The 23,199-nt window shown below is 40.0% G+C and overlaps 1 protein-coding gene across 7 annotated transcripts in view; it reads right to left on the reverse strand.

Moving 5' to 3' along the window:
- The window catches only part of csnk1a1 (casein kinase 1, alpha 1), a 56,026-nt gene extending 38,851 nt beyond the window's left edge, over positions 1-17,175 (reverse strand). For 6 of the 7 annotated variants that reach the window (XM_035161340.2, XM_035161339.2, XM_035161337.2 and 3 more), the window contains exons 1-3: positions 16,403-17,175; positions 16,039-16,145; positions 4,943-5,069 (exon numbers count right to left, since the gene is read on the reverse strand). In XM_035161340.2, coding sequence (XP_035017231.1) covers positions 4,943-5,069; positions 16,039-16,145; positions 16,403-16,525 — 357 coding nt within the window. In that variant the 5' untranslated portion in view covers positions 16,526-17,175. Of the gene's footprint in view, positions 1-4,942; positions 5,070-16,038; positions 16,146-16,279; positions 16,299-16,402 lie in introns of those variants that run through there. The other variant, XM_035161341.1, reaches the window with a different exon arrangement.
- Positions 17,176-23,199: the final 6,024 nt, after the last annotated feature.

The following is a 23,199-nucleotide window of genomic DNA, read 5'->3' on the forward strand; positions in this document are numbered from 1 at the left end:
TCCCACAAAATAAGTGGGATTATGTACTAAACTAAACACCAGGACTCTAGGTTATGAAGACCTTCATCTGCTGGTCTGTCGATTACAACCAAAGCCCTGTTAGAGCAAATTAATGGATTCAGAAAGTAAAACACTGGAGGGCTTTTACTTTGAAACGGGTTCGAGAAGTTTTGGAAATGCATACGTTTTTAACAGACAGATAAACATTGTGTTTCACAGCAGAAAAAAAACCTGAGAAATTGATCATTCACCTGAGTTTTAATGTTTATCTGATGAATGTATATCACAAACATAAATGGCTGCAACACTTTCTGTATGCGTTTCAAAATAAAAGCACTCCAGCGTTTCTGTTGACCGAATCCATTCTTTTGTAAAAATTTATAAAAAATAAAAAAGATATTGTAAAATATTTGCAGAAGCGGAAGATGCACGGCTTCATACTGTATAGGTGTGTAACGTGCGGGTCTATGTGTCCAGTTATGACAGTATCCAGAGGTAAAAAAATTTGATAAATAATATCGTGCAATGTCATAATGTCTTGCTCTGTCTCTTTCCAACACACATCACCGATCCAACCACTCACACACAAACACGCATGTACACATTTTGTGTGTGTGCGCTCCCAGACTCCTCAGGCTGGGAGCGAGGTGGAGTCTATACACATAAAGGCCCTCGGGCCACACCCCCAGTCACTGACACGCAATGATCAGTGCCGCTGCTTCATTATCAGAAGCAGCAGTTGGTTTGTAACGTGCTGGAGTTTCCCCATGTCCTCCCTCCACAATCCTGCAGACCCCTGCACTCACTTGAACTAATAAACATCGACAAGTTATAAGGACCTGATCAGTACATTAAGTTCATCAAATGGAGAGTTTGAGGCTGCATTTAAACTAAGGATGTCTCAATATAAAACTCTGGTGCCACAATTATCGTTAAAAATATCACGGCTTCACGATTATCGATACTTTAGAAGGAAAGACACAACAAGCAATTTATTGCTAATAAACCTAATCAACTGAAATATTTATTATCTATTAACTATATCCAGTTCGTTTTTATAGTGTAACGTTTGCCTATTTAAAAGTAATCTATGTAAGCGTTTTTATTTAGTTGCCTTATTGTGGAAGGTTGGTCAGTGAATTTGTGTTTCCTGTCAACATCAGCAGTGTATCCGTTTGGTACGTTTAATGTGAAGGGTCAAAATTAAAAGGGCATATTGTTCAAGAACACTCTTCATATCTTTATTTTAGTATTACCTCCCAGTATAGGTGAGTGTGAAGGCCAGCGTTGTTGGAAATAAGGCTAATACGTCTGTTCCCTCTTCTGAACTAACATTTTAGTGGCTCACACACACACAATCAAGCGCAACGCACACAACAATCCGGATTCATGATCCAACACCATCGATTAATAACTAAATTAGGGCAGTCAAACGATTAAAATTTTTACTCAGATTAATCACCATTTCTAAATGCCAGAAAAATCCCCATTTACTATGTATATTGCTGTGGGAATCAGAAAGATAAATTACAGAAGGCTGATATATACATTTAACATTTTTTTTTTTTTTTTTATTGATGACAAGTCCAAATGCTAGTTATTAAGATTGAAAAATAAACTCAAACTAATACATACCACACCATAATTAAATTATGGAGTGGCGGTTTCTTTGCTATAACTTTTTTAATCAAACTCAAAGAACCTTTATCCTAATCAATTGGGGAATCTTAGCCTTTGCTCTTTTTTTTTAAGCAAATATAGGATGGTTGTATAAAACTTCTCTTTTTTAAAATCAAACAAACCTTTACACAATTAAATGTGAATGTGAAATCTGAGCCCATCTGTAGAAGCAGTGTTGTGCCAGTTCACACTTAAAAAGAATGACTTCCAAGTTCAGTTCATGCAGATGAAAATGAACTAGTTCACAGTTCATTTTTTTATTGTGATGATTAAGGTGACAAACGTACGGTCATGTGTTTGGTTATGAATCGATGGTGTCGGATCATGTCTGCGGGTCGCTCCTCTCACTTTATCACTGAGTCCTGACTGTGAGCGTCACGTCTCGTGTTGGACTGAGAACAAAATGTTGACGAGTCATTTTCATGATGTTTAAATGCAGCCTCAAACTCTGGAGCGAATCAAACAAACACTAAGTTACTTCATGTACTGATCAGGTCCTGAAAACTATTGATGTGTTTTAGTTCAAGTGAGAGCAGAGTGGAGGAGGACACAGAAACTGAAGCTCGGCACAAACCAACTGCAGCTTCTGCTCTGATCATGATGCAGCGGCGCTGATCACTGAGCAGCTGTGACCAGAGAAACTCTATTTCACTGTTCTTCTATAAAGTCACTGACCGGCTGCTTAACGTGAACGAGCTCTAAACTCACTGCGTGTGTCGCTCTGAGCGAGTGAGTGGGGCAAGTATGGGTACATGGAGCGGGTCAGTCTGCGTATGCGTTTAAAAAAAAGAACGCATTAATTCCACAAATTAATCATCCCGCTTTAATGCATTAATTTTGACAGCCCTAAACGATCACAACTTTGGCGTCTAAATCATAACCATCCCATCCTGTTTACCGAGCACATACCCTGTGCAAGATATTTAATATTTATTTTATTAATTTTTTTGGTTGCGTGTGCGGTTTATTTTATTCATGTTTTATATATTGAGGAAATTATATTAAAATGTCAGACTGAATATTCTTTAGAATTGAAAGTTCATTGCTCTTTGAAAGGGTGTAATTGCAGGATTATGCTCCAATATTATATTTTTTTCAGTGATATGAAATTGTTTCAAAATGACAATATTTATCGCAATAATTTCTGGGACAATATATCATCTAACATTTTTTATCATGACAGGCCTACCTTAATATTTGTAATAATGCACCAACTTAGGTTTCCTTTCTCAGGTTACAGCTTTCGTTCTGAGAATTTCTTTAATAGCCAAGCACAACTGGTATTGTACACTGAAATAGCCCTAACTGTATCGATATTGAATTCAATCAAAACCTTGTAATCAGAATCAAATCGAAGTGGGAAAGCAGTGGCGATACCCAGCTCTCATCAGCATGTGCTTAAAGTAATAAAAAAAAAAGGAATAGCCAATTTCAGAATAATATATGTCAGGATTCTTTTTTGCTGGTGACCCTAAAATGTTCAGTAAGAGCACCAGTGTTGCTATTGGAAAAGTTAGTCTGGAACCCTGCAAGAGGTATTATTTAAAAAACTAATTTCAAAGAGTTAAAATACTATACTGATGTTAATAAAATGAAGTTATTAAAAAGGGGGAAAAAAATTATATATTAAGTTTTATAGCAGTTTAAGAGAGTGGACATGCTTGTCCACAAAGGTGCTGAAAGGATGTTGTTTTAACACAGCCCTAAGGGTTAAAATATTAAAAGTAATTCCATTAACGCAACTTGTAAAGAAACAGCTTATCCTGTCTGGAGATGTACAAGGGATTAATGGATGCTTTCACACTGCCATTTAAAATAATACAATTTGATTTACAAACACTGGTGATTTAAATTAATATTTTAATGCAGGATGAAATTAACACAATTGTTTTAATATTTGTATGTAAACACTGCAGATAGCCAAGATAATAAAGCACCCTCACAACAACGACAGTCAACTCTCCCTGACTGCCAACATTACTGCAACAACCCGTTCCTGTAGATACATGCTGCACAATAGGAGAATACGTCCCCTTCTCACTCAGAAGGCGGCGCAGGTTATGGGCCAGGCTCTGGTCATCTCACGCCTAGACTATTGCATCTCCCTCCTGGCAGGTCTACCTGCTAGTGCAATCCGACCTCTGCAGATCATCCAGAATGCAGCAGCTCGACTGGTCTTTATAACCTACCTAAATTCACTCACTACTCCGCTCCCTTCAGTGGTTACCAGTGGCTGCCCGCATCCATTTCAAAACACTAGTACTTGCGTACCGTGCTGCTAACGGATCGGGCCCAGCCGACATCCAGGACAAACCTTACACCCCCGCCTGTCCACTCCGCATCTGCCAATCGGCTTGCTGCTGCCTCACTGTGAGCTAAATCACTCAACCAAATCACGACTCTTTGCTGTCCTGGCTCCTAAATGGTTGAACAAGCTCACCAATGACATCAGTACAGCAGAAAGTCAAAACATCTTCCGCCGCAGACTAAAGACACATCTCTTCCAACTATACCTTGGATACAATTTTTTAAATACACTGTATTTAGTAGCACTTACAGATAGCACTTTGTAGTTTGGCTTTCTTGAAGAAAATTGTACTTGCTTGATTCTTGTTGTTCTGGGTTTGTACCCTCATGGTTCAATGCACTTATTGTAAGTAGCTTTTGATAACAGCATCAGCTAAATGAAATGTAATGTAATGTAATGGCCAACATAGGATTATTATTGTTACTAAGTCAAACTTGCGCTTACTGCTTTGCCGAACACCAGACTTGGTTGTCTGGACTATGGGAGGGATGTGAGAGTACCCAAATTAAACCAAGTGCAGGCAAACAGGTAAAATGCTTCTTGCTGGGGGGCAGCATCAACCTATAACCTTTACTTAAAATATTTAACTATGACCCTCCGTGTTTCCAATAAATTATGTACTTCTTTCACATAAGTTATCTTTTACTCTTTAGTCTGTGTACCCATCAAACAGAAGCTGTTGTGCAGGAGAGTGACCTTCATGCACGTGCACCCCCACTACTTCAGAAGTGGGGTGGCTGTGGGGTAGAGTGGTCGTCCTCCAACCAGAAGGTTGGCGGTTTAATCCTCCGTCTTCCCCATCTGCATGCCAAAGTGTCCTTGGGCAAGCTACTAAACCCCTCAAATGGCACCTCATAGATGTTGAATGCACTAATTGTAAGTTGCTTTTGATAAAAGCTTCTGCCAAATGACATGTAATTACATAATGGTGGATTGTGTGTATGCTTTAGGTACCTGGTCAGCCAGCATAAGGACAGTCTTCATGGTGAAGCGGCGAGAGCAGAAGTTGAACAGATCCTCCAGACTGGGTCCAAGCAGATCCATGACTAGGACATTGTAGTCCTTCTCTTGCCCATACCACCTGGTAAAACAACAGAAATTTGTGAACAAGCTCCTCAGGTTGAGCTCAGATCCCACACTGTTTGTCTTTCTTATGAAAAGGTCTGAGGAAATGTGAGTTAACAAAAAAGGTATTGTTTAATCAATACATGGATTTTGAGAGGTAACAATATAAGTGTATCCCCAGGATAATTTTAGCAGCGGGGGCAGGATGGGCATATATACACACACATATACACACACAGCCTTTTATACTCATTTTGTATGCCATACCTGCCTATATTTATACGACAGTCTAATATGCATGTATTATGTATACATCTTTTTCAATATCCCCTGACACTAATGAATAAATAGTGTTGACCCTCATGCAATCATCCTGTGCTGCACTTTATTTGAGTACATTTCTCTACAAACAATATTTACGTAGTTTAAGGTTTATATTATGTACATATTTTCTGTATTTTTATTCAATCGCCTTTTTTATTCTTTTGTCTACCTCAGTCTTACTATCTGCTGCTGTAACAAGTGTATTTTCCCAACCTGAGATCATTTAAGTATTATCTTAATATTTAGATATGTGAGGATACATTTTTTCAAAAAAATACAGACATATACATACATACATAAATATATTAGATGGCAAGTTTATATGTACATCTCTAATTGGGATGTCTCGATAACAAATTTAGTACTCAACACAGATACTATTAATATTTCCATGATTCTCGATAACCAATTCAATACCATGGAAAAAAACAAAAGCAAAACAATATATCACATTCCTTTATCAAGATATCTGAACAGAAATATATGAACAGCGAGGATGTTCATGGGGATGGCACAGCTTCTCTAAACCTTGAGGACTCTTTTCATGGTAAGGATGTTCTCCACTCTACGCAGTGCCACTGAACCTTGAGTAACATTACAAATAAGAAACGGAGCCCATTACAACAGTCTGCAGTCAATTACATGACACCATGACAAAAAAATATGTTAAGTAATATTAGGGACATTAGCGACTTTTGTTCATGTTTGATACTCTGAAAGAAGACAAAAAAAAAGGGTGTTTTGCACTTTAAAAACTTTCTTTAAATAAAAATAAAATAGATGTCCGCTAGTCAGCTCTAAACTTATTGCAGCCAAAAGATTTTCATAGTAAGTTCATTTTTGTACTATACCAAATAATGCATTTGACATTTTTATGAAAATGTCAAATGCATTATTTGGTATAGTACAAAAATGAACCTCTATGCTGTAGAATATCCCCAAGTACTGTATTTCAAGCAAGTACAGTGCCTTGCATAAGTATTCACCCCCCTTCGACTTTTCTACATTTTGTCATGGTATAACCACGGATTCAAATTTATTTCATTGTGATTTTATGTAATGGACCAACACAAAATAGTCAATCATTTGGAAGTGGGGGGGAAATATTACATGGATTTCAAAATGATTTACAAATAAAAATCTGAAAAGTGTTGAGTGCATATGTATTCACCCCCTTTACTATGAAACCCGTAACAAAGATCTGGTGCGACCAATTGCCTTCACAAGTCACATAATTAGTAAATAGGGTCCACCTTTCTGCAAGACATCCCAGTATAAATACACCTGTTCTGTGAAGGCCTCAGAGTTTGTTAGATATCATTACTGAACAAACAGCATCATGAAGACCAAGGAGCTCACCAAACAGGTCAGGGATAAAGTTGTGGAGAAGTATGAAGCAGGGTTAGGTTATAAAACAATATCCCAAGCTTTGAACATCTCACGGAGCACCATAAAATCCATCATCAGAAAATGGAAAGAATATGGCACAACCGCAAACCTACCAAGACAAGGCCGTCCACCCAAACTGACAAGCCGGACAAGGAGAAAATTAATCAGAGGAGCAACCAAGAGGCCCATGTTAACTCTGGAGGAGCTGCAAAGATCCACAGCTGAGGTGGGAGAATCTGTCCACAGGACTATTAGTCGTGTACTACAAAAATCTGGCCTTTATGGAAGAGTGGCAAGAAGAAAGCCGTTGTTGAAAGTGAACCATAACAAATCCCGTTTGGAGTTTGCCCCAAGCCATGTGGGAGACAGAGCAAACATGTGGAAGAAGGTGCTCTGGTCAGATGAGACCAAAATTGAACTTTTTGGCCTCAATGCAAAACGCTACGTGTGGCAGAAACCCAACACTGCCCATCACCCTGAGCACACCATCCCAACAGTGAAACATGGTGGTGGTAGCATCATGCTGTGGGGATGCTTCTCTTCAGCAGGTACAGGGAAACTGGTCAGAACTGAGGGAAAGATGGATGGAGCCAAATACAGGGCAATCCTTAAAGAAATTCTGATGCAGTCTGCAAAAGACTTGACTGGGGCAGAGGTTCATCTTCCAGCAGGACAATGACCATAAACATACAGCCAGAGCTACAATGGAATGGTTTAGATCTAAGCATGTTAATGTCTTAAAATGGCCCAGTCAAAGCCCAGACCTAAATCCAATTGAGAATCTATGGCAAGACTTGAAAACTGCCTTTCACAGACATCTAATTTGACTGAGCCTAGAGACAAACATTTCCATCTCTAGATGTGCAAAGCTGGTAGAGACATCATACCCCAAAAGACTTGCAGCTGTAATTGCAGCGAAAGGGGGTTCTACCAAGTATTGACTCGGGGGGGTGAATACTTATGCATCCAACTGATGTCAACATTTTTGTTCTCATTATTGTTTGTGTCACAATAAAAGATATTTTGCACCTTCAAATTAATATGCATGTTGTGTTGATCAAATGGGAAAAAGTCTATTTGAATTCCAGTTTGTAACAGTACAAAATGGGAAAAAGTCCAAGGGGGGTGAATACTTATGCAACGCACTGTACCAGGGGTCTCATTTATAAACGTTGCACACTACTCGGTTTAATCGTGGCAGATCTCATTGTTTTGTCATTAAAAATAAATGGTTGTAACTCAGATACAGAGTTGGCAAAAGTACATTCTTCACTCAAGAAGTACAGGCCCTGAAATGTACTATATAAATGTAATGTATTAAACTGAAAAGTACCCCTCTGAGGGCTATTTCTACCGGCTGCATATGTACAAAGTAGGGGTGTAATGGTACATGTATCCAAACCGAAAGCTTCCAGTATGGACCATTCGGTACGCAGGTGTACTGAACGAATGCAGCAAGTCCACGTGCGTAACTTATTTGTGTGCGTCTCAAATTCCAAGGGACAACTTTAGGGAAGGACCAGATGTGCTGTCGACCCGTGGTCATAGCGAGCAACACGAGTGTAAAGACCCTCCCTCATCATTTAAGTCTGCTGTGTGGGAACACTTCACTATAATGACGATGTAGCTGTTAGCACATCGAACATGCCGACTCGTTGGAAACGGCGTCACCAGAGCAATGTCCACTAACATTGGAAATAACACTAACATTAGTAGGACAAAGAAAAAACAAGTTCCGTAAAAAGCCACCTCCCCGTGGCATTAAAGCTACTGTTTACCGCGACCGTTCTCTTTTGTTGAGAACACAGGGTTAAAAGACATGCTGAAAGTAATCGAGCCCCGTTACGAAGTTCCCGTTGGTCCGCATTTCAGCCAGCAAGTCACACCAGCCCTTTATAAACCTGTCCCTAGTGAGGGTGTTCTCCACAGAGACAAACCCTATCAAACCCTCTATGCAAACTATGTTTTATAAAAATAAAAACATATATTTAATAATGACAATAATGCAATACAGTAGTAGTGCAGTTTAAATAGTTAATTTTCTACATGCTGCACCTTAATGGATATTTATATATTTTACCATTTTTATTTATTTGAGTGTTTATTTAGTAATTTTACTTTAAAAAGTATTATAGACTGAGTCCTTGTTTGTCTGACTGTTCGTATTTATGAAAAGGCAGCCACATGCAGTAATATAGAAAATTGTGGATGTGATGCATTGAAATGCATCGCAGTGAATCGAATCGTGAGGCTAGTGAAGATGCACAACTCTATTACCCCAATCGTCCAATGTGCAGTGATCAATTCTGACACCTTCAAAGAAATGCTACTGACTAGGACTGGGTATCGCCACTGATTTCCCAAATCGATTCAGATTCAAAGGGTCTTGGTTAGAATCAATAAGGGATATTTCATTGTACAATACGTATTTTTGCTTGGATATGAAAGAACTTTTCAGAGAACTAAAGCTGCAAACTGCAAAGAAAACTCTAAAAATATTAAGGTCTGCCTGGCTGTCATACCAAATTGTTTTGATACATTGTTCCAGACATTGTGATAAATTGACCTAATTTTGTAACCATTACATACCACTGATGTAATGATAATAGCATATTAATAACCCTTTCAATGCGCAATGAACTTTGAATATTCAGTCTGATATTTGAATTAAAAATATTTCAATAAATAAATAAAATTAAAACAAACTATACACAACCACAACAATAAATAATTTTCTGACTGTTACCAAAATATGTTACCAGCTTAGTAAACATGGGATGATTAGGATTGTATTAGGTTAGTATTGCAGCGTTTCCTCTAGGAGTGTGTGTATGCATTAGGGATGACCGAGTACACCATTATCTTTATTTAGTCAACCAACTAAATTATCCGTATCCTTACTCGGACTTAACCCAGAAGTGGGCAGGACTTAAAAACCTGAAGATGATATTTTAAGCCCGACATGGATATGGGTTGATCAGAAGTGGCTAATTATTGTTTATTGGAAAACTATTTACAGAAAAGCCTTAAAACTGCGCTTCAGATCAATGTTTTTGATCACAAGAGTAAGAACTATTCTATTAGAAACTTCAGTGAATAAACTTCAGCGAATCAATAAACACAACACATGCAGTATTAATAAGTATTAAGTAAACTGCAGGCATTCATACTCAATATTTTTTTTTCTCTTTAAAAATTACATTTAAAACAGTGTTTGTGTGTGACTGATCAAAGGGTTTTATTTTGAATTTTTTTACTACCAGTCGTAGTTTTTTGGGGGAGCTGCTGTATTTTTTTATTTCTACACAAAGTAAAACACAATGTTAATTATGTGGTGTGGGTGTGTGTGTGTGAGTGACAGAGAGGAGCTCTCACTCACTCGACTGGTGGAGAGGAGCACGCGCTCCATGTGCGTCTAGCTGGCCTTTGCGCACAGCGGCTCGGCCAGTGGAGCCCCCACACTCTGCCTGGCTCTCACTCGGCTACTGGCGAGGAGCGCTCGCTCCATGTGCGTCTGGCCGGCCTTTGCGCACCGCAGCTCATTGAGATGTCAAAATGTTTAATTTAAATTCTTTTGAAGGAGAAATTTTCCTCCTCCACCTAAAGTTGTTTGAAGTTTTCTGATGTACTTCACTAAAACACAAAATTAATACTCAGAACTGAGTCAGAACAGTTTTTGTTGCGTCAACAATGTATTATAACAATATTAATTCAACCATATTTGCTTACTATATTTTGCAATTTTACCCTCAGGTGTGCACAAACTAAAGGCTACGAACTTCTTTTTAAGAAACGTGAAATTATTATCGGTATCGGCCATGCAAAGCATGTAATTATCGGTCAACGTATCAGCCGGAAAAATCCATATCGTGCATCCCTATTGAGAAACTCATCGGACTCGGTCCTAGCACCGACCTGAGCTCGAGGGCACAGCCCAGACAGACGCAGCTCCTGAAGGAGCTGATTAAAGTATGTGTGCTCTTCCTGATGGGCTTGTAGAGCCAGATACAAAAGGCGCTGGCTTGATTCACTCCAGAATTTCCCACACACTGTTTTTTCCATTACTTTGTGAGCGTTATCTTATCAATGAGATCCTATTTTTATATGATACATTCGTACGTTTTTTTCTAGAAATTTTTAAAAACCTCCATTCAAAAGGGTCAAATAGAGTAGACTGAGGGATGCTTTCTTTGGACTTGTTGCTTCTCCTGGAGCAGTCTTTGATGTGGATGACTACTTCATCCAGACGACAACCACCGAGTTTTATAAATTGCAGCCTGCTTATTGCCACATCCATGACAGCAGCATTGTTAACAGTGACAGTCACTATTTCTTTCAGTATGCCAAACTGTATGTCATCTTTTTCTTAACCCACCACTAGGCCTGTCGCGATAATTTTTTCATATATATGTAATTGTGTTAATACTCCTTTTTTGGTTGTGTGTGGTTCATTTTGTTTAGGTGTTATTTATTTAGGATAATATTGTATTTTGTCATGCTAATTCCAATGCCTGAATATTCTTATAAATTTAAAGTTCATTTCTCTTTGATACCGTGTTGTTGCTTTTATATGCTATTATCATTGTATCAGTGGTATTACATGGTTTCAAAATGTTGGCCATGTCATTTGTCGCAATCGTTTCTGGGACAATAAATCGTCCAACAAAATTTGTCATCTTGACAGGCCTACCAACCACAGTCCAGTTTGTGCTGCAAATACATCGCCATAGCCACTTCAGGGTCACGGCTGACACATTGACCCGGTATCCTTGCACCGTTCTGCATTACCCTGCCACATGTTCTCCCTCCTCACTCTCCCGCTGACCTGCACTCACTTTTCCACAATAAACATTAGGGCTACTAAAAAAATCCTAGAGGAGACATTGATGTCTAGACCGTTTCAGTTTTGAGTACTTTCTGTCTCATTCAAGAATGTCACTTTTACTTCTGTACCAAAATTCTAAAAACAACAAGGTACTCTTCAGGTACTGAAAAATGCAGGCCTGCCACTGCAAAAAATATTGTTGCTGCTGCTTCAGAGTCAGGACCGACACACATTACATGTCCAGTATCCTTGTACCATGCCACATGTCTTCACTCCCCTGCTGACTTGTGCTCACTTTACGCTTTAACAATCAACACTGATCAGAAGTTATTAGGACCTGTCCAGTACTTGGATTCTACTTTGTTTCGCTCTGGAGTTTGAGACGTAATTAAGGCCCAATCCCATTTCACCCCTTGTTTTAGAGGGTTACCTTGCCCCTTGAAACGGAGTCACAAGGGGTAGTGGTAGTAATCCTCCACTACGAATTGGGACAGCCCTAAAAGTAGCTGTTACATCATCAGTAGTGGTCGTGAAAACCTGACACGACATCAGTAGTCATCGATGTAAACAGACGAGACAAAAGGTTTTGCTGGGGATGTCATTGTAATAACATTGTTGAGATCTTAAATAAACCAATGCTATTGTTTGCAGTTACTAAAGTGACAAACCTATAATATCCAAACAACATCTATGCTAATGCAGTTGAATCAATGACATTTGAAATTGAAACACTTGGATGCTCTGCATTATTTTACATATGAATCAAAAGCTCACAGCAGGGTGCTAGCAGTGGTTTGTATAAAACCCTACCAGGATGCCTCGTATTAGAGGAGCAGTTAAGTTCAATAACATCGCTGCTATATGCGGGTTCAATCAAGTGCATTGTATATCTTCAAAGAGGGTGTATGCGATATGAAATAAGGGATTATCATGGAAAAAATGGATTGCCATCATGCTAATACTAGTATGCTAACGATCTTTTTTTTAAGGTTGTTATAGAAAAAATGACCATAATACATTGAAACGATAAACTGATTACAATCATGATCGTAATTTTTAACTCGTATTAATGGAGAAATTGCTACATTTGTGAGTCTCTCTCTCCCAGTTTGATGGTGATTCGCAAGGCATTCTGCGTAACCCTTGGTGTAAAGGGAGGGTCTGAAAAAAACAAAATCTTTATTTCAAGGTCTATAAAGTCCTAACATTTGACCCTACCCCTCCGTCCCAACAGGTATTGGGACAGCCTACCCCTACACGTGAACATTTTCATGATGTTTAAATGCAGTCTCAAACTCTGGAGCGAATCAAACAAACACTAAGTTACTTAATGTACTGATCAGGTCCTGATATCTAGTGATGAGTGTATATTAGTTAAAGTGAGTGCAGTTAGAGTGGAGGAGGAAACAGAAACTCCAGCTCGGTACAAACCAACTGAAGCTTCTGCTCTGATCACTGAGCAGCTGTGACCAGAGAAACTCTGTTTTCACTGTTCTTCAACAAAGTCACTTACCAGCTGCTTCACGTGAACAAGCTCTGATCTCACTGCGTGTGTCGCTCTGAGCGAGTGAGTGGGGGTGGAGCCCCGGGCCTCTGTTTGTGTGCTGTCTGGGAGCACACACACATTTTCTGTCACTCCTGGTATTTCACATGATGGCCTGATACAATGACGTTTTCAAAAAATGGACGTCATTTCATCATATGAAAACTGATACGTTCAGTTCATCATTCGCGAAAAATATAATTGTTCATGCACAACACTGTACAGGGAGCCACTGCTGAGGGGCTGAAGAGCCGCGGGTTGCAGACCCCTGTCCTAGAAGAACCACTGATGATGTTTGCATTCTAAATACATATTTTATGTTTTAATGGTCTGTCACTACTACTGAATTAACCTACTGCTTACAGCCTTGCACTAGAGTATATAAAAGGTGTGTGTGTGTTGGTACATTGTGTGGGCAGCCACTGCTGTTTTTTTAAGTCATTGAGCTATACTTAATTTTCATTATTTTCCTACATGCCACTGTTCTTGTAATGTTTGTTTTTTTTATTTATTGCTTGAAGGCTACATGGCCAATGTTTTTTGTATTTTCAAATATTTTGAATACAGGAGTGCATGTTTAAGTACATGGGATTTATTGTTTTGTTTTCTACCATGGTATAGAATTATCGAGAATGTGGAATTTCATAACATCGGTATCGACAACTACAATTTCGGTATGGTGACATCCTTACAAGAGTAAAAAACAGAAACTATGACAGGCTTGACTGTATGAAAGGAAGTCAGGTTAAACTAAGAATATAGGAGGGGCAGCAGGACCAACAGGTTGGACAGGCTGTAACAAGGCGTTGTTAAAAAAGGCACCAGAACAAAGACGCAATTAACAGTCCCCGGCTTGTGTAACAGTTGTAACTGCTTCCTGCAAATCAGAACCATCTCCAAAATCAAACCCATATTTTCACACCCAGACGTTGGGAAAAAGTAATCCACACACTTCTTACTCTAGACTACTGTTACTCCTTCCTCTCTGGCATAAGCCATAACTCACTCTCCCACCTCCAAATAGATCAGAATGCAGAAGCTAGGCTTCTTACTGGTTTTAATCACATCACCCCCATCCTTGCTTCCCTCTATTGGCTCTGATCATTTTAGAATTGATTTTAAGATTTTACCGCTTACTTTTAAAGCATACCTGGCCCCAATATACATCACAGAAAAGTTATGTGCCTGTTCATAGCCTTAGATCCTCAGGTGGAGCCCTGCTGGCTGTTCCAAAGTTAAGGCTGACGACTAAAGGTGCTTGGACCCCTCAGCTTTGGAATTCCGCTGCGGAGATCACATGATCATGTTTAGAGCACCCTGACAACGTTGTCAACTCATATCACCACTAACTCTCTTTACATCAGTGTCTCCCAACGCTTTTTTACAAGAAGATATTCATTGTCTTTTTGTTTTTCATTTTTATGTCTGTCGTGTGTTAGTCAATCCCCACTCACTCTGACTTTATGCTAGGGGGACAGGCAGAGAAAGTCCACAGAAACTGTGGAGGCTCTCACTCTGCCACTGCAAGGCAGTGTGCAGACTTGTACTTCAAAAACTTATCAATATAACATTACAGTAATGTAATGTGCTCTTTAATTGGGGGAACACCTGAAAAAAAAACCTACTTGGAAACCTATAAATTAGTTAATGTCCAGAAGTGCTTAACTTTCACTGAAATTACATTAAAGATATAAAGTACAGATGTCCTCAACAACTAGTCATATTAATCTGTCAGGTAATCAATCACAAATAAACCCTGATGATGCAGAAAAAATCCAAGACAAACCTGCTCTATTGTTAGAATTTCAACATACATATCTTCCTCAGTGACGACAGAATAATATTGATTTTCTGTTTGACTGGTACAACATAAACTAGACAGAAAAAAAACCTTAACAAATAGTATAACACTTCCCTATAGCTTTGTTTTAATTTGTAAGTGTCAAGACATAAAAACAAAGTAACTTAAGATCTTGATGCATCCGTCTCTATTACACAACACATTGGTATACCAAACTTCAGTTAAAACCATACACTAAATACTCAATATGATTTCCTTCTCTGCTACATGAACTTGCATTTATTACATACGGCTTCTCATTATTGATGGAACTATTGTATTCCATTTTTGGGTATAGCATGCTGAGAACCATACCATATGTGTTTACAGTACTAACATACACTACCTTCTGCAGTTATGCGATTGACAAACAAATAACACTGGCTTCAAAAGTGACGCAACTACTATTCAGTACAAGTACAATTTTCCTGATTTATGGTAATAACAAAAGGTAGGACAGCATGCTGTCAATATTAGTACATTCTGTAGTTGTTGTAGAGTGACTGTCTGCAATGTTTCCACATGCATTGATTGGCTTACGCAACACAACAAACATTGTTCGAATCATTAGAGGCCTCAAGAGAGTAAAGTAAAGCCATACAGGGCTGATATCACCGGATGAAAACGCCTTTGTACCGAGGGCATGAATTGTTTTGTTTTTCTTCACGTCTGTGCTCCGCCGCCATTTTCTAACAGGGTTCAGGAAGACATGTTGGGAACTAACGCAACAAAAGAGGAGCGGCCATTTCCAGCCAAGTAGTTGCTTTTCCTCTGCCCTACCAACTGATATTCACAATACATGTGCAGAAAATAATGTCAACATAAAGCGACTATAAATGCCAAGTCAAACCACGATAATATTTTAAAGTGTGCGTGGAAAAGACATCGTTACTAGAATCAACAGAGTAATTTCAGGCCGACTCGCAGGCCTATACCTTGTTTTCACTTTTACAATGGTTGTTTTTTCCAAAGCTAACAACATCACGGTATTTTAGACTAATAATTACATAGAATACCATGTCATGGTCGATAAGGAAAGCAAGACGTGAAAAGGTTGTCATTACCTGATGTGTGGGATCCCGACACCACCTTGTAGAATCTTGTACAGTTTGCTTTCGTATAACAACTGTGGGTGTCTCGCTTTCTGTGACTCCAGTTTTACAGCTACCTCCTAAAAACGGCATAAAAAACAACATACATCTGTATTTAGCTTTTTAGGACTCTGTGGTCAAGGTAGCAATCACAGCAAAGACAAATATCAGTCAAACAAATTTAACAGCTACTTCGCTAGACATGCTAACATACAAGGCGATGTTGCAATGTGTCTCCGATATTTTAGATTCAGCCACTGCTGTTCCTGTCGGGAAAACTGCCAGAAACATCGCTATGAGAACAGTGACAAATGTAGATGTCGATGCAGTAGGTTACCTCTCCATTTGTGATGTTGATGGCCAGATATATGTCGCCGAAAGATCCCGATCCAATTTTTCTAACAAGCTTGTATTTTCCACCGACTATGAACTCGGCTTTAGAGCCACCGCTGCTCGCCATAATTTCCACCAAATGACGATTTCCACCCGATTCACTTCAGGAAATTCTGTTTGGTGGTCTGGTCCGATTGTCAGCAGCACATAGAGTCCTAAATGTCCACTTGGTGTTATGGGCAATTACGGACTTACCTCACTAACGATAATAACAAACGCAAGCAACTATATATATATATATATATATATATATATATATGTGTATATATATATATATATATCCCCTGATGTTTCCCTTTATTCTGTTACAAATTATCTGCGTTAAAACACAACCCCCCCCAGGAACCACAGAATACAATGGGAGTATAAAAGTATAAACACCCACAATAAACTCTGACAAAGGCTACGGCCTCCAACAACCTCCCAGCTACCTCGATGTAGCAGTCGATTCGACTCTAACGCTGGCTAACGTTAGCATCAAGCTAACGCTGTCGCAAGGACCACCGCAAAAAGAAAGACTCTCGACCTCCTCCGCGCTGAGGATCAAATCTGCCTTTTCGATGACGTTAACGTAATCTCTTCGATCTCTTTAGTCCCCCCTGTTGTTATTGACAAACTTCAAGGGTCACAACCGTCTGTTCAAAGTACAACTCGCTCACTCCGCCATCTTATCTTCTCTACCCTTTCTCTCAGCTGGTTTCCGTTGGAGGTGATTAGGTATTCCAAGACCCCTTCAGGTTCTGTCGGAGAAAATACCATTCGACGCACGAACGCCATATCAAATACAGTGACATGAAAATAAAAGGTCTTCTCAATGATGCCCGTAATTTACCAATATAACAACTGACAAGCAGCCTGCATCCACTTTTTATATTTTGTCTAGTACATTAGGCCTATTCTGCATTTTTCTGCCAAAAATGTATCGTTAAATAAAACTGAAGTGTCATGTATGGTATTGTTGTACTGGAGTTATAGGTGATGATGGGAAAATGAACTAAATAAACTGAAGCTGCACAGATAGATGCGGTTCAGTCTGCGTTAATAGAGTTAGGAATCGAAGTGTTCCTGCCGTGGATACCCAGAAGTAGAGCAAAAACGTACGTCTTATAATTAGAATTGAGAGCACATCTTTCATACATGTAAACACCCCCACTTCCTCTGACATTTTAATTTCCTAAAATAACACAGAAATATACATGAGGCCTTTCACCTTGCATCATCTACTCTCCAAACACAAATTTTGTAAACTTTACCAACTTGAACTTTGTGGCAGGTTTTGTCATCACATCTGCTACCATCTGGTCTGTTGGGCAATAGACCAACATCATTTTCCCATTGCCCGAGCACAGACAGTGCGAAGGCCCTATTGAAATTGATATTATTATTATTATTTTTCAGGCAAATGAATCACGTTTTTCAAGGGCTAGACATGCTCAAAAACTCACCAAAGTTTGCAGAAAATTCAAAAGTGGTGAAAATGTAGAGTAATTTGAAATGGGCGTGGCAAAATTGCTGAACAGCGCCACCTAGAACGCAGCCCCTGAGTTTGCTTTCACTGATATTCACGAAAATCAGTGCACACGTGTATCATGACCAGATGAACAAAAAAGTTCATCTGGTTATGGAAAAACACAACAGGAAGTCGGCCATTTTGGATTTAGTGGCCATTATGGCCATTTTACACATTGTGTATTTTAACTCCTCCTAGATAAGGGCTGCCCAATTCGGGGCCCGCCTTCCCTTTGTTTTGGCCCGCCATGACATTTTAATAGCTTGTGATTATTCCCCTCTTATTTTGAAAGCAAATTTTGACATCTTATATATTTTATTTTATTTTGAAAGTACATGTTTAAAGAAAATGGCACACAGATAAACGAAAATTCAGGAAGAAATGTCAACAGCAGTTTGTCTTATTTGTAGCCAGCAAGTGGGTGTTTTGAACGAATATAACAAAACATTCCCTTGTTTTTTCAAAGTACAGCAACGAGGAGCAAAAGGAGAAGGCAAGTAGCCTGCTAGCTAAACTCAACTCTCACCAAGGCGCTTTGTTGCAGCCAACATTAGCACAAAAGAATGCAACCTGTGCAAGTTATCGCTGATTTCAAAGGGTGGACAAGCTTTTTCATGTGGGGACTTTGTAAAACAGTGTCTGACTGTGGCTGCTGACACTGTGTGCCCTAACCAGGCACGGGCTTTCTCCCAAATCAGCTTCTCACGGAACACAGTTACCCGCCGAATAGAGGATATGGTGCAAGACATCCCAGAGCAAATCAGGGATGAAGCAACTGGATTTTCTGCCTTTTCCATCGATTGCGACGAGAGCACTGACATATCGGATTCTTTAAAGTTGCTGCTGTTTTAACATGGAGTCAGCAATTAGTTTGAAGTCTCACAAGAGCTAGCTGGCATCGAGACACTTTCAGGTACAACAAAAGGAGCGTATATTTTTTTGGCAGTGGAGAGAGTTCTGGAAAAGAACCGTTTGAAGTGGGAGAATCTGGCTGGCAATACAACTGAAACTGAAATCTGGCCTCACTGCTCTGGTATCGCAGAAAGTCAGCGAGTGTGTGTGTGTGTGTGTGGGTGTTAAAATACCATTGTATTTTACATCAGGAATAGCTGTGTGCCAAATCAATCGGGCTTAAGAGTGTGATGTCCGACGTTGTCTCTATTGTCAAAAATATACGCTCCAAAGCGCCATCTCACCGCCAGTTTAAGGCTCTGCTGGATGAGATGGATAAGCAATATGGTGATGTGCTGTGCCACCAGGAGGTGAGATGGCTGAGCCGAGGTAAAGTTCTCATCTTTTTTTAGTTGCGGGACGAGATCAGGACGTTTCAAGCAAGAAAGGAAGTTCAGAGAACTTTCCTTACTGAACTTCTACAGATGTGTTCCAGCAGACAGGTATGCAAAGATCCGCAAACACACGCAGGTAATGCTGTCCCTCTTTGGAAGTACCTACCTTTGTGAGCAGACTTTCAGTGTGATGAATCTAAACAAGTGTAAGCTGAGAAACTCACTGTCTGACTCTCACCTCCATGACATCCTCTCTCTGTCAGTGATTCAGCTGGATCCTAATATTGAAAGACTTTTGAAAAACAAAGACAAGCTTCATGTTTCCCACAGTTATTGCAAGTGATTACAAGTGATGACTGTACAAGGCTGTGAAGAATGTGATACAGAAGGTCTGTAATATGGGAGGCATTTTGATGATGTGCTCCTTTAATGTTGCTCAATATAAAGTTAATATCCAATATTGATTTGTAACATTCAATGGTGTCACTGTGACATTTAACTTTGTATTTTTGTAAAATTTTCAAGCTGAAGCCACTCTTGATAGAACTGGACAACACAGTTGTTTTCAACTTAATTTTCTAAAGCACCTTAAGTTGTATGCACTTTGTCAGAAATGTGTCTGCAAATTAATAAAATTACTGTTAAACATACTAAAGAGTAGTATTTTTATTATGTGGGAGTTTTAATTTAGATCAAAAATTATTTTTCATTACCAACAAAAAACTATTTTGGATCAATATGCTAGACCAAACAGGAAGTCGGCCATTTTGAATTAAGTGGCCAATTTTGACCATTTACACATGTTGTATTTGAACGAACTTCTCCTAGAGCTTTCATCAGATCAACTTTAAATTCATTGAGTGTCATCTCAACAAAATGGAGATTAAAACGACTTTTTTTATTGTACGTCACACGGTCTGACCCTGCTGTGGTTTCAAAGTTTGATGATTCGCCAAAAAAGAGGGATTTATTATAACTCCTCTGTGCATTGTCCAATCAGCCTCAAACCTCTTTCACACAATCACAGTCCCGCCCTGAACAGATACATATGTCAATATTGACTTATCGTCACAGCGCCACCTGCTGGCGACAGTAAGTGACATGTTTTATACTTTGATGCATTGCTGCTGGCTGCTTTACAATATACAGCTCAAATGAGCTCAGACAAGCTAAAAGAACATGGTCAGAATTGTGACATTTCCTCAAACCGTGTAAACATTGAGCTGTGGAGCTGTCCCGGCCTGGACAGCTCCTTGTGTCAATATTAACTCAGGGTCATAGCGCCACCTACTGGTTTGGCATGAAACAGGAAGTATTTTGTAACTCCACTGTGCATTGTCCGATCAGCCCCAAAATTATGTCACATGATCAGAGTCCGGGCCTGAACAGCTCCATATGTCATTTTTAACTTGGGTCTTAGCGCCACCTACTGATTCACTGTGAAACAGGAAGTTTCCTTTAACTCCACTTTGCATTGTCAAATCACCACCAAAATTCGGTCACATAATCCGAGGCTGGGCCTGAACAGCTCCATATGTCATTTTTAACTCGGGTCATAGGGCCACCTACTGATTCACTGTGAAACAGGAAGTTTTTTTTAACTCCACTGTGCATTGTCCAATCAGCCTCAAAATTCTGTCACATGATCAGAGTCCCGGCCTGAACAGATCTATTAGTCTGTATGTAGGGATAGTGATAGCGCCACCTATGTGAAAATGAAGTTGTTGTAACTCCACTGTACATTGTTCAATTGGCCCCAAAATGCTCATGCTTCATCAGAGCCCTGACCTGAACAGATATACTAGTCTGTATGTAGTGATAGTGATAGCGCCACCTTCTGGCAACAGGAAGTAAGCCTCGTTTTACAAATATTATTAGATTTACATAAAATTGTCACTGTGTGGTCTGCACTTGATGGTGTGGACTGTAATGCATGATTAGTGGGTGCGCGGTTCGGCATTGCGTGACGGACACAGGAAGTGAAGCACTAACCTGACTGCTCTCTCTCGCAGCCGCTTCACGTCCCAAGTTCGCAAGTGCTCGGGCCCGCTCAGTGCTGCTTCGCACCCCTAGTTTACTGTTGACCTTAAAAAATTATACTTGATGTCCACCTTCTCTGCCAATGCCATCTTACAGTTGTACAAGGTACATGCACTCTAGTGTGGTGGCGGCTAACACCACATATTCTACTTCGCTTCACAAGTTCACAGTGCAACAGTGAGTTGCTTTTTGGTTTTCCATGAAACCAATGGACCATTCTCTTTTAAGCTCAGACAGTAACCAAATGTGCTGTGTCTGTCAATTAAATCCTCTGCCCAATCTTCATCACTGCACGTTTGTAATCTCAGTTCTCCATTGTCACATTTTCTATAACACAACTCTGTCACTCGTACCTCTCAGATATCTTAGTACGTTTAGTATTGTGACAATTATCTTACTGTAAAACTCAAAACTGGTCTTGTACATGTAGTCAAATAAATTAGGCTACCTACTGCCTCTCTGTATTTTCTGAGATCACTCATCACCTTTGCATCCAGGTTTACAGTTTTGCATGTCAACCTTTCAAGTATTTTCTCTACATATCTCTTCTGTGTTTTTGTAAAGAAATTACCGGATTAGCCACAGTTCCACTGAAGCCAGTCATCTTGCTGCAAACGTAACTCAGTGATGTAGGACGCCCAATCACATTAGATAAAAAAATACGTTAATCAATACCTATTGGCTTTCAATAAAAGTCGGAGTGTCCGGGGTGGCAGAGAGCTGCATCCTGAGGAAAATCTGCACCAACCAATTAAAGAGTTTGTCTCTGGCTGTTGTTTGGAGACCATTGTGGCAACGTCGTTTGTCACAGTGGCGCCCAACGTGGGGCCCAATACAGCCAGGAAAACCCACCTGCAATCAGAGACGGCACTGGCTTGAATAGCGAAGGAGTATGTTGCCATGTACAGGGAGCCAGCAGTGGGGATTAGACGTCAGCTGGAGGCGCTCCAGAGGCAAGCGGAGAGGCGGACAATGCTGCTGGAGCGTCTCCTGGCCTGGTCGGGGCACGCTCCTGTTTCCACCTCCAAGACGGCATTGAGGGTTAGGGTCAGGATTATGTTTAGGCCAGCCTCTGCTCCTGGTCCTACATTGGCTGCGATGTTGACGCCAGCTCCTGGTACAACTTCGTCTGGGATGTCGACGCCAGCTCCTGGTCCCACTCCGTCTGGGATGTCAACGCCAGCCCTTGCTCCTGGTCTGTCGGCCGCGATGTTGATGTCAGCTCCTGGTCCCATATTGGCGGTGATGTTGACGCTGAGTGGAGTCTGCACCTGAAAAAGTATGTTTTGTTGTATTTTAATTTGTTTGCTCCAGTGAGCCGAATAAAAGATGTTGAAACCTAAATGATTTGTCTCTGGCTTTTGTTGGGAGACCAAGGTGGCAACGTGGTTTGCCACAGTTCTCTCTTTTAATGCTAGCACAACCAGCCATCTTGAAAATGCACATGGCAGTAAATATGCAGAAGCTTTTAGGCCTGGGTCAGTGATAACATATTGTATTTTACGTATCCTGCTCTACATTTTGTAGAACTGCTTCAAATCAAACAAGTTTCAAATCAAATTGAAGCTTTGATTCACTTCTTTTCAACAAGTTCTGAGTTCTAAAAGTGTACCTGCGCACAAAAGCCGGAAATGGCGTACGCAAAAGAAAATTCCGATTTATAAAACCGTGCCCACGCCCACCTGAACGCAATGTTCAATTTATAAATCACAGTGCACCTGGAAACGTTCGTACGTGGATCTGCCTCCAAGTCCACTCTCCACACGCCCACTTTCAACCATAAATGGTCAATGCAAAGCACGTCATGAATATTAAATTATGCTGCTGACCAATGGGTCAGAAAGAGTCACGGCATCAAGCGATGAGAAGAGGAAACTTTCTGACACTGACATCGAGGTGTTTGTT

Source organism: Hippoglossus stenolepis, chromosome 7 (assembly GCF_022539355.2).
Source record: "Hippoglossus stenolepis isolate QCI-W04-F060 chromosome 7, HSTE1.2, whole genome shotgun sequence".
NCBI lineage: Eukaryota > Metazoa > Chordata > Actinopteri > Pleuronectiformes > Pleuronectidae > Hippoglossus > Hippoglossus stenolepis.